Source organism: Ixodes scapularis, unplaced genomic scaffold (genome assembly GCF_016920785.2).
Source record: "Ixodes scapularis isolate PalLabHiFi unplaced genomic scaffold, ASM1692078v2 PGA_scaffold3__209_contigs__length_174095766, whole genome shotgun sequence".
Taxonomy (NCBI): Eukaryota; Metazoa; Arthropoda; class Arachnida; order Ixodida; family Ixodidae; genus Ixodes; species Ixodes scapularis.
The window spans coordinates 60,789,568-60,806,137 of NW_024609868.1; the positions used below are offsets into that span (position 1 = coordinate 60,789,568).

At 41.6% G+C, this 16,570-nt stretch overlaps 1 protein-coding gene across 1 annotated transcript in view; it reads right to left on the reverse strand.

Moving 5' to 3' along the window:
• Positions 1-2,951: 2,951 nt before the first annotated feature.
• The window catches only part of LOC8031060 (neuropeptide SIFamide receptor), an 82,250-nt gene continuing 68,631 nt past the window's right edge, over positions 2,952-16,570 (reverse strand). Inside the window, exons 2-3 of the mRNA XM_029973040.3 lie at positions 13,388-13,487; positions 2,952-3,675 (exon numbers count right to left, since the gene is read on the reverse strand). Of these exons, the coding sequence (XP_029828900.2) occupies positions 2,952-3,675; positions 13,388-13,487 (824 nt within the window). The remainder of the gene's footprint in view (positions 3,676-13,387; positions 13,488-16,570) is intronic.

Here is a 16,570-nt window from a genome sequence, read left to right on the forward strand (position 1 = left end):
CATTGTTCATAAAGAGTATTGTATCGCGAATATCTCCTAAATTTGAGATGTCTAGAGCACGCGTTACTAAATAAAGATAGTAAAAAACTTTCATTGAGTACTAAAATGTATATGGCAAAGTCTTATACAATTATAAATGAGCAGCATGTTGCATACAATTCGCACTGCGGATCGGCTGTGCCCATTCATCTCCTTGGATTGTCATATGATTGCTTGGTTCCTTGAGACGTATGATTCCATTGCAAATTTCGTTTCTTATTTTTTTTGCATCCGTATTACTTTACCAAAGTTAACCGCTAAACGTCAGACTTCTAAGAGGCGTCTATACTTTGTTTTAACTTAAGTCCAGATTCAGCCGTTGCTACGAGCTAATAGGACCAATCAAGCAGCTTCAAAAACGCAAGTCACTGGGCCTTTTTGTTTATGATTGGTTCAACGATGACAGAACACTCAGAAAAACATGACGAACACCATGATTGTGCGTTTTCTACTAATCTGATTAGTCTCATGAGCTTATAGCGTCGGCTGCGTCTGGACTTAAGCTCAAACGAAGTATATCAGCCAAATGACAAAACAGAAAGAAATGTATAGTAGGTCGTAGAAATATCGTCCACATTGCATTGACATATCAATGATTATAGATCAAAACCTTCATTGGCGCAGCGAAAAAATAGCAAACACAAAATAACAAAACTTACGAGCGTCTTTGGGCGAAGAAAAAAGAAAATCAGCAAGGTGCCATCTGCCGAGTTACTATATTGACACTTAGATAATACCACAAGATGTCACCACTCCCACTCGCCCGTTTGAAGCACATAGATACAAAAAGACAAAACAAAACTGGTTTATGTGATTTTGTATAATTATTATATATCATTCAACACCTACCTCATACTTTCTGAACTCGAGATTAGGCATTATATTGAGACACTCAGGTTGCGGTTTACGTATATTGGCCCGTAGTTAATGAACGGCCCAATCCAAGCACGCCTTGAACTCCATTTCATTCATAGGATTCTAGAAAAGTAGAAGAGCATAGATATAAGAAAATGTGCAATGGACAATTTAATCATCCACCATGTAAATACCTGACTGGAAATGTGTGTGCAGAGTCCGCAACAGCTCCATTTTTAATATTTATCATACATCACTCCAATCACCAGACAAAGATGATCCTTTATATTTCTGAACGCTTCTTACTAGTATATTCCGGTCCCAGGGGGGATCCAAGGGGGGGGGGGGGGGGGGGGGCGACGGAGGCGGTTACCCCCCCTCCCCACCAACAAAGTCGACCGCCCCCTCCCCCCCCCCCCTCTTCCCCTTCTAGGAGGGCAATTTGACATGGGTGGACCCTCCGGTGCACACGAAAGAATGGGAGAATGGCATCCTTACAAATTTTGCGCCCACCCCCCTCCCCCTCTTCCCCTTCCCAAAAAAAAAAGAAAAACAAACAAACGGAGTTCTGGATCCGTCGTTGACCGATCCTCTCTCTCTCCATATTCTAACCCCATTTTAATTCCATTTATGCAAGGAGCTTTCACACTCTTGGAACGACTAACCACACGCTTTTCCTCTGCTTCGTTCATTTATATTTTATTTAAACTTTTCTTGCAATGAGACGATAGATGAACAAAGAACATATTTCATCCGGCAAATAAATGTCCACTTCAGTGTCGTGTTTTGCTAACAAGAGGAAATAAATATATGTAGACGGGTGCGGGGAAACGTGATGTCTGGTACTGCGTAAACCACGTAGGTTGTTTCCCTCCTCGCGATTCTGTGTGTTTAATTTTTATTGAAATCACCGTATTTGTTTAGGCTTCGGGCCTAGCAATATTTGCGTTGTGTGATTTCTAATATTTTTAACAACCCGCAGAAAATGGCTTATCAGAGTAAAAACCTTTCGAGTTTCCTGTCATCACTGCATGTGATGTGACTCATACAAATAGGTCTCAGCACTCGGGTCTCGGCCGGACATTTTTGTGTGGGGAAAGTTCGTTTTAGACACTGGCAGAATAAAAACGGCAGTGCGTGTCTATTGAACTCCCGGCCTTTAGCACACGCCCCATGCCTTCCCCTGTGCTTTGGATGCGCGTGCGCGCTCGAGGTGAACGAGACGCCGAAGAATTATCGAAGGAAGGTCGTTCGCACTGGAGGTGGGACAACTGAAGCTTCTCCTTCTGTTTTCACGTTGTGAGCGACTACAGCATTCTTGGGACTAATACTTTTAGTTTTGTCTTAGTAGTCCAGCCCTTGTCGGTCATCCTGTTTTGTTTCGTCTACACGACAAGTACATTGCCTGTGGAATTTTCAGGGTTAATTTATCATCGAACGTTGACTACAACAACAAGAACGGCAAAAGTATGTGCACCAACAATTGACAGTAAACCGCAAGCATGCGCTCATAATCCAATTAACGTCGCCTAAGTTGTGCTGTGTTTTTTCATGAGCACTGCATTAAAGGCGATACTCTAAAATTTATATTGAGAACAATTGAGTCACTTAAAACAACGTTCCGTACCAGTGAACCGCAGATTTAGCAGTAGAACGCACGATACATCTAAGGCTTGTGTAATGACATCAATATACTCACCACTGACATTTCCCATATAGTGCGAGACGATTTGGAAAACACACTATGAGTAAAGTCATTTTACGTCTTTCTTCGTCTATATTACACAATGAGAAACGCGCGAAAAAATTACACTTGTCAGATTTGGGTCGACACTACAAACGGACATTAGATTTGAGAGCGGGAATGCCAAAATTAAATAGCTTGTGTATGGACAAGTGAATTAATATGTACAGTGCCGATATAATTTTAAATGGTATGCCTCTATTATTTTAGAACAGAGAAGGCTACCATCCTCACACAAACTTAAAGTAGCGAGAGTTCAATAAAAGGGCCGTTCCTGTCTCTTAGTGAAAGGCTAAACCTCAACGCACTCAGTTCAAAACACATCGGACATTCTTGAGTCCTTCCTGCGCCCAGCAGTCATTGAAGTCCTTGTGTTTGACAACATCTTGCAAGATCTCTCTTGCCTGGAACTGAACTTTTTAGGGCAAAAGCACTTGAGCAAGATAGCTTTAAAACCCATCCTAAACTTGCTGTTGAAGAAAGCGTACAGGATCGGATTAATGCAGCTGTTTGACGCACCCAGCCATTGAGCCACTGGCGCAGCGACCTCGATGACGGCTTGCTCAGCACTGCCATCAACCAGAGGTTCTCCAATCTTTAGACGGGCGAAAATGGCGTACAGTGGAAGCCAAGATATGGCAAACACAATCACCACAACGAGTAGCATCTTGGCCACCTTGACCTTGGAGCGTTGTATCATATTCTCGACACCAAAGTCGTGGGCTTCGCCGGGAGGTCGTCTGCGCCAAACCTTGAGCCAGATGAAGATGTAGCACAATGTGATTACGCATAATGGCAACAGATAGCACAGTATAAGGTTGGCCACGATGAAGTATAGCATTCCCATGCGCTCGGTGGGCCAATCTTCGCGGCACACCTGGAGGCTGGAGTTGCTCTCACTTAACATGGGCATGAGACGAAAGAAGAACGTCCAGGGGAGCGTGATGGTCAAGCTGAAAGACCAGATGACGGCGATGATAACTCTACAGACGCGAATTGTGATCTGCCGCTTCATGGGATGGCAGATGGCGAAGAACCTGGGTCAGAAAAAAGAATATTTACACAAGCTATAGCACATGTCTGCGATTAGAATAACTTGCGTTTTATAAGATGTGCATTATTACTGACAGAAGCATAAAAAAATTACTGGTATATTTACCATTAACTTTTTTTATAACAGCAACAAATACGTGCAACATTGAATGGAACAAGAAAAGCCAGTCATTATGGCGTTACCAACTGCAACAGCAAGGTCATTTTGGGTAAGGAAGAAAAATAAAATATATGGGAGAAAGAGGGGTGCGAACACAGTAAAAAAAGCTACGCCACCGTATCGTAGATCGAGCCCTAGACAGCGTAGAAGCAGCTATTGTTAAGGTAAAATGTTGCAGCCATCGAAATCAAATACAATCAAGGAGTGCAATCCCCCAGCTGCCGCTTTATCTTTTGAGACCTACGTGCCACAGAAACACCTGGCATCAGCCATAATAAATCAAGCGCAAAGCGAAGAATCTTAAGACAAATGATATAAAAAATTCAGACAAAAAACAAGCCATTACCTCCTAGAACAAGCAAACAAGATAGAAGATCCAAGACAAAAATAAGTGACAACCGCGATTAAAACGCGAGCACATTGCCGCGTCGCGGTGAGAACAAACAGTATTTCCCCGCAAACCTTGATCCCTTGAGCCACCCATTCAAGATGGCCACGGTCACCTAGAAAATTTCAGAACTTCTGATATCAAGCTTTTAGCCGGTGCCATTTTCAGAACCCACGCGCACGGTGCTCTCTTTCTTTTCTTTGCGAGGCAACAAATACGTAATAGGGCCTTGGATTTGTACAAATTAAGACGTGTATCCGGAGGAACCCTTACCATTTGCCAGGATAACATGAGATTCTTGGGAAACCGTAAAATAAAGGGCATGAGGAAACTGCAGGTGATAATGTTGAGATTCTTTGATATCAGCGCCGAGAGCGATCATTCTCTGCAACAGGTCTTTCATCACCAAATTTGTTTCCCAATGGGGTTCGGAAAATGGCCGCTGTTGTGCGTTCTACTAATAATGATGAGTCTACAGTTCACTCCTCTTTTCTATATTAGGGGGATGAGTTATTACTTGACGGCCATTCCAGCTATAAACGAGGCTATGTCATCTTCAAGAACCTCAAAGAAAGAAGGCATGTATTATTACATCACCGTGAAGGACTGATGTCACAGATGTTTGTAATGCGCTATTCCAGCGACCCGTATAGGGTCGGTTCCAAAATGTTTGCCCTATTTTTGTTTAATATAGTCTAAAATCCTGCGGCGGTGTATTATCGTAAGGTCGCTTCCAGGGTCTTAACCTTCTTTGGAAAGCGATGAAAGGACCGCCTACTGTCCTTCTATTGCACCGATAAACACCCTATGTCTGGTTTACGCGGTTATGTAGGTTGCGTTCAGAGCAACATATGGAGCACTCTGATACGACTGTAACAGCAGAGTTACTGGGACAGTTGTTAGCGCTACACAGCATGACAAGCAATGCGAGGCGCTCCTAGTTGGTTAGGCTCTTATGAGTTATAGTTTTCCCGTGGCCCGGTCGTTGCTGCCGTTTTCTGTTGCGTTGGACTGAGCCAAGGAAACATTTCTCGCTTTATAGCTTACTTTGGTGGGAAGCGCGCCAACCGCCGCCAGCAGGCAATCGCGGAAGCACAAGAGAGAAGCAGGACTCGTGAAAAATGTTGTTCCGGCAAGTTTAATGTTTTTCCACTATGTTCCGTCCGTTTTGCTGGAGTCGCGAATGGGGAAAATTATCGAATACGGAGAATCTTTAATTTCTTACCATACGCCAGTTAGCATGGGTCCTTCTAGATACATAATTTCTCCAGTTCTTAGAGCCCACACAGAATCGTTCAGTGTAGGCACTTTCACTGCTATTTTCTCCCGTGAAAACAACTGTTTTATTCTTACATCTAAAACCGCCGAAATAGTTCGGTGATAAGTTATTGTTGAGCCGGAAAGCACTCAAGGTTTGGTCAATTGTATGCAGACGTTGGGTCTGAGATACTGTACCTAATGAGAGTGACATCAAGTACATAAAAAGGTGCACAATAAACTCTGAAAGTGTGAGGTGTGTTCGCCCAGATGACCCTTGAAATGAACTAGCAGACTTCACTCAACACCTTTGGTATTGCGTTTCTGGTCGTGCTACCGCAGCAATACGAAAGAAAAAGAGCCGACAAGATCCAATTGCGTGTGAAGAGAGTTTCGTCGCCTAGCCCCGATTCCTACAAACGGCCATGAGCTTAGAGTTGCGGAAATATAATGTGGTATCGCTGTCATCGATTTGAACATAGAATTCGTTATATCACTGCTATAGACACTTGCCAGAAAACAGGAAGTGCCTGGGTCGCCTCCTGTCGGCTCGACTGGTGGCCAAGACGGGCAACTTTGGGCAGGACATGCCCTTCACCGATTAGATACGAACAATGTTCAGGGAACTCATACGGGTTCCTCCTGGCTGTTTGTTTTATTTATAACGCACGAGGCGAAGGCATTTTTCAGGACCTGGGAAATGTTGTAACTTTCGGGTCTCAAGCAATCATTAATAATAATATTGATAAAATATATTTATTGTTAAGATAATCGAAAACACCCTGCACCGCTAACTTAAATTTATAACTCGGAGACCGGAAGTGTTGGTTGCAAGGCATCAGTCGTCGCCTTGTTCTTTCATCTGACTCTCAACATGGCGGCACCATAAGAAAAGCGGCGACAATTGGGATGAGTATTATTGCGACTGAAAAGTTTGGGTTTTCCCTCGCTTCGCCTACCAGAGTGTGCGACAGGTTTTTGTCCTTTTTACCTGTTTAAAAGACATTCCAGGCCCACTAAACAGAATACCACTAAAATGAATGGAAATGAAAAGTGACCGGCCGTTTGCAGAGAAAGTACACGCGGCGAGTGCACAGCAAAATAGGCTTCCAATTGGTCGGTTAGCAGACGCGAGCGCCCATGATTGCTGTGATCAATGAAATGAAGAGAGAGAAAGTCAAATGAGACATCCGATTAAAGTCATTCAAAAAGGCAAGTAAAGGACCTTGAATAAGAAAAGCCCAGCGGCATCTCCTCCCTTCTCCACTGGCGCGCGCACCTTTCATCTTCGTTTTTTGCTCTTTCGCACTCGGGCAGCAACGGTAGTGCAATCTGTTCCAATCTAAGATAGCAGGTGGCCTTCCTATACTCGATTTAAACTCGAGTTCTAGCACAGTCAAAGGCTAAAAGACACGCAAACACTTACACATGGGCTAAAGGCCTATACTGTCACGGTGCATACCTTCTGCGTTAAATTGGATGAGCCGCAGAGATTATGCCAAAAGAAAGGCGATGGAAGGCGTGATGTTGCGCAGTCGTTGCTACTTGATTGGCGACATGGCTTCTCGTGCTCTGCTTTCTTCTCATCCCCCATGCAAACTTTTTCACCTTGATTTATTTTTTCTTTGTGCTTGCGCGTTGACGGTAGCGCCGCCCGATCGCTTCAAGATTGCAGGCAGCATTCTTCAAAGGACGTTGTTACGTTTCCGTATAAAAGAGCTTTAGCAAGAACTGCATCTTTATACTATCTACGTCATTGATTTGGGTGGGAGCTTCCACTACGCTTTTTTTTTTTTAATGTTATCCCTGAAAATAAGCCCCTTACCAAGCTTAACCATCAATTAAAATCTCCAGGGATTATTTGCGGTCATTTTAAATAAGGTATAATGCATGAAATGTATTATAGGGAATTGGTCCGAAAATCTGTGTGTCACTTGAGGTATATTTCCCCGCCAAATGTTTCGAGGAAACGGAATGGTTGTATAGGTCACGTGACCTATATTTTCTCGCTAACTTTAGAGGGGAAACTTAATCGTTGTATAGACGTCAACTTTCCGCTGAAGTTAGAAGGAAAACTGAGCTGCCGTTTTGGCCATAAAACGTTTATTAATCCGCTTGAATTTGGCGGGGAAACTTAGTTGACTTATACGTCACGTGCCGTTAATTTAACCAAGAATAGGTCACGTAACGCCACTTTCCCCCAGATTTAGCGGGGAGACTGAATTGGTGTATAGGTCATGTGATGTAAATTTTTCCGCTATATTTAGCGGGGAAATTGGCTTGGTCTGTACGTCCCGTGGCTTCAGGTCACGCGACATCAATTTCCCCGCTACATTTCTGGGGAAATACACAGACGGACGGACGAAAAAAATTTTGGTACTGGGGGTAGTGTTAAAAACCATTTCATGCTTTAAAATACCGATGCTAGGGTTTAGAGGGGCCCCTTAAGTAGCACTTACTATTGATAAAAACTTCAATGCCCGGACATAGTCGGCGCGTTCTCAGAGCTTAAATTTTTTCGCTAAGCAGATAAAAAAAAAACAAAAAAAACATACAAACATGTTCGGTGATAAACGGCATTTACTCGTTGAGCTTCAGAAAATGCTGATTAAGCCGCAGCGGGAGTTTTTTTCTTTTTTTTCTGCATACCACCGTGAGCTCACTTCCGTGATATTACAAGGTAAATGGATTTGTGAGCCGCCGCGGTAGGCGGCGTCACTGTAATTATGTATGTAAAGCGTCAACAATACCCACACCTGTGAGCACACTGTCCGTGTTCTTAACACTCCCCTTACTTTGGTGCACTCTAAATTCATCGCTACTAACGTGCCCTCTGTGATATCACACGGGGAGCACACATTTTTGTTGCCTTCCATATGACGACACACATTGAAAACACCATATTGACGGCTCATATCTGCATTAAGTGACCTATTTCATAATAGTGTCTATATCTTCTCTTTTTTTCTGAATAACAAAATAGCGTAAAGAAACGCTTGGTGCAAAAAGCGTAAAAGATAAAGGCGGGCGGTGTGGTAAGCTTTCAACATCATGGAAATTCGAGGCCGAAGAATAAAAAAGGGAACGACACGTCAGCAGCACTGTACAGATTCTATGCAAGTGGTTTACCTATCGACCGCCTTTTTCTAACACCTTGCATTATAAAAAAAAAATGAAAAAAAGGAACCGACTCACAAAATTTGAGCATCTTTGCATAGAAAATGCTATAGAATATAAATGTTTGCGCGTCCCGCAAGTTTATAACTGCGCGGGCAGAAGATGTCTTTGGAACGCTTTGAAACGCAGCGGCAGTCTTTATTATGTGATATATATATATATTCATCCGCACAAATGTATTTCCACTGTAGCATGCCAAACCCACAGCCAAGCCTCGCAGCTGTTGCGTCAACGTCGAGCATTTACAAAGATTCAAAACACAAGAAAACAAAATAGATCCGATATTACCGTTTCTGCAATTTCTTAATATCATAGGTGCCTCTTCGACCAAGGAACCGCAAGCACAATCCGCGAAGGCGTCTGTTTTCTATTCCCATTTTTGTATGCAAGTCCGCGTAGAATCAAAACCTAGACAAAATTATAAACATTGGAGCGAGCCAACATGCGCCTTCGTCTGAGTTCAGGATATGATAGAACTTGTCATTCGCAAATCCTATTACCGGTTCGTAGAAAAAAAAAAAAAACTTTTGTATAGGATGCTGAATTCGGGGAGCTGTGCTGTTTTCTAGAGTCTAGCGTAATTCCAGCTTTTTTTACACAATATCTTGCACCATTTCGCGCGTGATGTGATGGCCATTGATACTATATATATATATATTTTTTTTTATTTGGCTATATAATATATAAAAAAATATCGAAATTTAAAAACAAATTTGCTTCTTTTTAATCTCCCTTTAGTACCTCAACAAAGATTAGGGACACCAAGGACACCAGTCCACTTCTCTCCGCCATTGCAAATATTGTTTGTAAGGGGAAAAAAAACACGAAAAACCTCATCTGAAGCGGCCACCGCTGGAAGATGGAAGCAACTTCGTTCGACCGGCGCAAAGAGTCTCCTGGATGGCATTGCCTTGTTTGGTTGAATATTAACGAGTGTGCGGGCGAGTTCGTGATAATCAAAGTAGCACTAAAACTATGATGGGGAAAAATGAGGAAACTTTCAAGTCGAACTTGAACTTCAAACTTCAAGCTTTCAAGTCTAGCGAGAAGTTCAAACTTTAAACTTTTAGGTTTTTCGACTTAGAAGTTTCTTAAATTTTGCGCACTACAGCCTGATCTGTTTTATTAAGAGTGGTTATTCGGCTGTTTGTTTTGATATTGTTTTTGACTGCGCTAAGTGCTTATGTGAACATCGCTTTGTTTTATGTATACTAATCGGGCAACAAAGTTGAATTTTGGCAGGTAGCGTCATCTTACGTAAAATTCTAGATAATCTGAGACGTGCAATGGCCACAATTCTTAAATCCGACCTCGTGGTAGAAAAATTTAGTGCCCAGCCAAAATGTAACGCAGCGCTCGTGTTCCATTGCTTGAAGCACGTACAACCCAAAGTGTCCTTTCTTGGTCACCAACTGCGTTGACTAGCAGCCTACTGACGCACATACAATTCCTTGGCCTAGAATTAATAGGGTTCTAATTTCATCAGCGGTAGACTTACGATTAGTTCAGTGACATACTCAAAGGTGAGCGGTCGCTAAATGAAGGAGAAGCAAAAACTGTAACAGTCACTAGTAACTTTATTTATCCAAAAAGTGCATCATAACCTGTGTGATCCATACGTGGGAAAGGTACTCAAGCAATTATAAAATTCGTTTCAATTAAAAACTTTTTAGTTATTATTAGCAAAAAATTTAGTGCAAATAAATTTATTACTTACAAGGTGCGACATGATGTGTTCTGTATGCTTCCAATACGGAATTGTCCGATATAGCAAGGAGGCGTGTCGTACAAGTTCTGCTGAAGCCGCCCTGGTATTCTGAGTTGTTAAAATATAACTCTAGTTCTTCCCCTATATGTTCTCTGCCACTCCTTTCTCCGGAGTCACTCTTATCCAGATTATCAATAAATTATTGAACTGAATAACGTATAGCCTGAATGGGAAAACTGCGACTTTTAAGCAGCATGCTGCTCTTCTTAGTGATGCAATTGTGACCTCAATAATTCTGCAGACAGAATTGACGGTAAAAAAAAAAAAAGAACAAATATTCCGTTTTTTAATGGATGGAACTTTGCAGTGAGCGACATATTCGCAGAAAAGTAAATGAAAATATTAACTACAGTAAACCAACGCGCATAAGTTGACAATCGGACGTTGGGTTTTTAAATACGCCCACTGACCGGCATTATTTTTCTGTGCAGACACTGCAGGCTATTCAATTTTCGAGCTCATTTTTTTGCGCCTCGAACTTCAAATTTTTAGAGATTTAATTAGTGAATTCTTTTATTTACCTTTTTCTGATTCATAAAATGAAGGCTTGATTAGCTGGGTGTTCAGTATGGGGAGCTAAGAATAACGACGCCAAGGTACCATGCACAACAGTTCGTAATCGAAAAACCTATAAGCTGTGATTTTCAAATTGAATGGTAACGTATAAAACATGCCGGCCGGCGTGAATAACCTGACGTCTCCACCAAATTGCAACAAAGTAATATTTTCTAGGATTTTTTTCCAAAATATTTTTCATATAGCGATATGAACACACATCTCCGTGTCTTAGCTACATACGAAGGTACTGACCTGAATAACAAATAATCTCTGATTCACTAGTCTTGTGCAAAACTGTGCTCCAAAAAGCGGCTTAAATGGCAATCGTTCGTTTCATGTGAAAACACAAGAACCCAAAAACGGCACTGGTATATCATTAGCGAGAAATATTTAATGGTGAGCTGTTAATTTGTTTTAAGGAACGGCAAGTGGAACGTTGTTTTTGTTTCTTTTACGCAAAGGGCTATTTCGAAATCTTATTTTATATAACAAATTTTATAAGAGCCATTGTTTTTAAATGGCAGGTTTAAAAGAATAAATATTAATTAAATTAAGCCCTATTAAAATTAGGTTTCTATTATACAGATTAAATTTTGCAAAAACAAATATATATATATATATATATATATATAACAAAACACGTGTTTTTAGAAAAATATATCGCTTGAAGGGGCCCTGCAATCATATTTAAGCGTTTAACTTCTTTTGCGGTTTCCACATCTTTTGGAGTTCGGGCAAGCCAGCGGGCACGGAGAGAGTAATTAAATATCATTTCGTCATATTTTAACCGGACGTTGTGAAGACCTCCACCAACGAGGGCGACCCGCCGTGCCGAAAGCGCGCGATATGTGAAGTATTTTGTCCGGGCCTTACTACTCGTCAGAGTCGCTAAAAGCTTCTGTTTAGTCAAAATACAAAATATAAGTGGCGCGAACCGTTTCAATTATTTATGAAAGTAGTTTTTTTCTTCTTCAATATTTCGGATTAGAAAAGAAACAAATGCCGTTTATAAGGTACTGAAACAAGAAATGACCCGTCGACATACCCTCCACCAAGTGGTGGAAAAGGCGGCCCATACTAGAAAGGGGTAGTGGGATTAGGCACCGACGAGTGGCGAGCGTAGAAATGTCAAAGATTTACGCGGCGGTGCTGCGGTCGTATACAGGCTTGAGGATCCGACCGATTCCGAGCGTTCCGACGACCTTCGGCGAGCAGGTTTGGCTTGCGGTTTCGCCGTTTGGTGGTATGGCAGCGCGAAGTGGCTCTCGTTTCGAACTGATCTTTACACCGTGTTTGCTGTCGTTTGTGGCCAACGAAGTGTCATTCCAAATTACTGTTTAATCTCGCAGCAAATGCAATTCCAGGCAAGAGAGAGGTTAAATGAAAACGCTCGCTTTTGTCCTTGAAACTACACCGCAACGAAGGAGTTTCTTGGCCAACGTCGTTGCGTAGAGTATCTTGAGTCCCATAGTGCCAGTAAGCTCGTGTAAAGCGAAAAATATTCCAATGGAATATTTCTGCTCCTCCCTTTTGGAGCACATTTCATTAGCTAACAAAAAACCTCGAATTATGCTTTTGATGGAATTCAACGTCACTGAAGTTGTGAAAAGATCGAGGGCGACGTGACACAAAAGGGCGTACTCGGCACCGTCTGGGAAGAGTCGAGTTAATGTTGTGTACGTCGTTTTTGTTTCCGTGTCTCCGGTTTCATTAGGCTGAGAAAGTGGTGAAGGTAAAAACGTCCCTCATAATATTGGTCTGACATTCGGTTAAAAAAAAAAGAAAAAAAGAGAATAATGTGTGATGTCTTCTTTCGTTTTTTTTTTTTTTTCTTTTTGGTTAACCTACACGTATTTCATACTTCGTAAATGCATATAGAGTAGAAGCTGTCAGCACCATAATATAATGTACAACTTAATTTTTACGGTATTTTGGACGTTCTGTGGCATGTTTAGCCGCGTACCATCAGGCTGCGTTCGTGTGAAAGTATTCAACCACAGCTACTATTACGAATTTAAAACGCTTAGATGCTGTATTGGTATTTATTACAGTCAGTTTCCTTTCTTATCCGATTATGCTTTAATGCTATTCATGGTCATCGTATTTCTGTAGTGCAGCTTGGTACAAAAACCTTTTCTTGCGGATTTATTTTATCTACACATCACCCAGTGCATAATGTTATTTAAAAGTCACAACTAAACAAACGTAATATTATGCTCCGATTTGAAATTTTAAAGAGAAAGGTTTCTTTCGTCCTTGTGCCTAAAATGCAATTGTAAGGAATTTCCACAAAAGACAGATCCTCTCGCGTTACACTTTTTTTATCTTTTGAGTTATTCATTTGTTATTTATGCATGACGCGCAAAAGCTGCGGGGCGGTTTTCTCACCTGTCTATTGAGATTGCAACCAGGGTGTTTACAGAGGCGCAGACCGAGACTCCTTGCAGGTAGGACACACCCTTGCACACAAACAGACCCAGGATCCATGCTGCAAAGAGAACAACTCGATTAAGAACAACATCTGCATTGAGATCAGTTCCGGTCACAACATTTCATGTGACAAAATAAAGCGAAGAATAATTTTTTTGACTCTCATTTCTAGTTTGAGGATCGGTGTTTTTGTGGTTTTGTTTTCTCTCAATGGCCACCTATCCTTATACTTTTCTGGCATTGTGGAACACATTAGCAGGTGAACATTTGGAAATGGTGATGTGTGGAAAGTCACCTCTTTTTAAGTGCATCATAAATATTAATAAAATATGTTCTATGTTTATCCAGTGTGAAAACGTTTTGTTATCTCAGTGTAGTGTAAAACATGAACTGCAAAATGAAACGGATCTGGCTCACCTGTTTCAACTATAGGGGCCGTGAGCCAGAAATATTGTTTTGAAAAGCGGCTATATCTAAATTGTTTGTGCGTATTTTGGAATTTCTACAGTTACATTTATTTGACCCGATTTCAAGCATGACCCTTCAAGTGCCCTATCAAACGGTGGCGTAGCGCTCGTGTCTGAGCGCTCCCTATTATAGTGAATGGCCACCAAAAAAAACGCCAAGCGTGCCGAGTCCCTATCAACTTATTACCCCTCCGAAGTCAATAAAGGTTAGCCGTTTTTGATAAGAGCAGCAAAGTACGAATTACGAATCAAAAGGCGTGAGCATGATAGACCACACCTGGCGTATCTTAATTGAAACTAAAGCAAGAGTGCAAGCGAGCTGGTTTAATTATGACATGGTAACCCACGAGTGGGGGAAAACCGACGGAGAACACAACACTCTATTTGGAACTTTGCTGTTGTCCGTTCCGTTTTTCCCCCGCTCCTGGGTTAAGGAGTCCGTCTGTTATTGTGTTTTGTGGCTATATGTACTGCTCATGTCTCCCTCTTTGGAGCCACCAGCCTCGCTGACTCGTAACCGAATGTGGCAGCTTTAATCACTTCTCATTCGCTCGAAATGTGCAATCGTTCATTTAGGACCTCGAGCTTACCCGCCGCTGACTAACGAAAATCGCACAACGAATCGTGCTAAAATCATTGAGCTGCCGATTTTGTGCCCGAAACCAGATGCTTGGAAACGCGAATTGTCACTACGGTAAAGTGCTCTTCAATCACAATGAGGAACAAAAGATAATTCCACTTTTTGCTAAAAATTGCACAACGCATGAGTGGTCTACAATAAAGCTGAAACTAGCTGAATCCTGTGGGTGTCTTCTGGTTTAAATATCTCCGTCACCTCCGTGAGCGGCAGAGCAGAGAAAGAGAGGAAACAAAAACAGCACTATACTACCGAAGCAGGCGTCAAACTCATGGTATCACGCTCTTCTAAGCCGAGTATTTTTGGTATCGATTTCCTTAACGAATATGACTGTCCCTGGTCTCATTACTTTAAAGGGATATAAAGAAGTGATTTGTTACTGTTTGTCAGCTTTAAGAAGAAAAAATAACCTCTTTAGAGGAGTGAGTCAATCACTCCAAATAAAAAAAAAACACAAAACCTACCACATATTTTTTTTTTTAACTATTGTGACTGCGGTGAAGTACTCCATTTATCTATATTCGGAGATTTCTACAGGCATGCTAACATGCCTGTAAGAACGACCCGCCAAAAACCCGTGAAAAAACATCCTTTCCCACGAAAAATTTAGTACTGATTCATAGAAACGTAAACATAGAAGGAAAGAAACCACGGTAAAACGCAAAAATGAAGCCTCCCATTTCGCACATTTGGTGGTGCTTTTTATTTGCGTGGCGGTAATAATGGGGCAGGTAAATAAAACGTTCTCACTTCGTTAGTAACAGAACATAAAAATGTGGATAAAAAACGTATGCACAAAGAACTTTCGATATGTTTAAGCTTAGAGGTAATGAACGTGTACAGGCTATGCTCTGATTAAGTACTTTAATACCAAGCTCACATTAGCAATCCACAAGTAGTTGTGCGTGTGTGTATCTGTGTGCGTGCTGGCGTGAGTGCGTACGTGTGAGTTCGTGTGTGCGTTTATGCGTGTATGTGTGCGCATGCGTGTGCGTATGCTAGCTTTATATTTTATATTTTCAGTTGGTGCATAGAGCACCAGAAATTCTCAAAGTGCCTATTGACGACCAACCTTACTTCAATCAAAAAATCGACTGCATCTCCACGTGGTGAATGATTCTGATAGGGCGAAGCTCTGGTGGTGCTGATTCTACTGATTTTGTTCATAGGTAGCGCTGATGGTGCTGATTTTTTTTCCATGTCAGAAAGAGAATGTGTGGTGTGGAATGTGGTTACATGCGCATTTGAGCATTTGACCGCACTACCCTCTCGTCTATCAACGTTGAGCCAATGCATGCAAAGTTCAACGCGATTAATTACGCATTTGACCGTAGTGCCCTCTCCTGTATAGACGTTGGGCGGCTACATGCAACGTTTCATCCATGACAGAAACCCCAGCTCTTGAGTTACTACCACATCTCAGAGCCCCCTACTCGTCCCGCAGTCGTGGCCGAGGGATTAAGGCGATGGACCAGAAATCTTGGCCCCTAAAAGCGAACAGAGATTCAAATGCTATTTTAAACTGAAGGGTTGACGAAAAAGGGCACGCACTACAAATGCACCTATTCAGTACCCAAGATGGGTTTAAGGTTTTTATCAAAAAGGTCAAGGGACGCTGAGCTATTTTCAGTTTGCGCTAAAAATCTAATTTATTAGAAATTTGTGTTGTTTTGTTTTCAGGCTTAACACTATGCTACCTCTTATTTATTTACTCGACTATTGAAAACTAGTTTAAACTCACATTTCTGAAAAAAAAAAAAAACGATATTAAAATTTTTTGACGTGCCCGTTGCTTCCAAGCGTTTTTCCTGTGTCTATATGAGCCCGTATAAAACGAATTGCTCTACCCTCTAGCTAGAGTAATGCACTATAATTTTTTCTTCTTATTTGTTTCAATTTACATACATCTTTGAAAGAATCGGCATTCTAATACAGAGTATTTGCATTCCATCACATTTATTGCAGTTTTTTTCGATGACTTATTTGTATTTCTGTGAGAGTGTTGTGTCCCTTCATTGAGCTCAAAGCGCCCTTCTC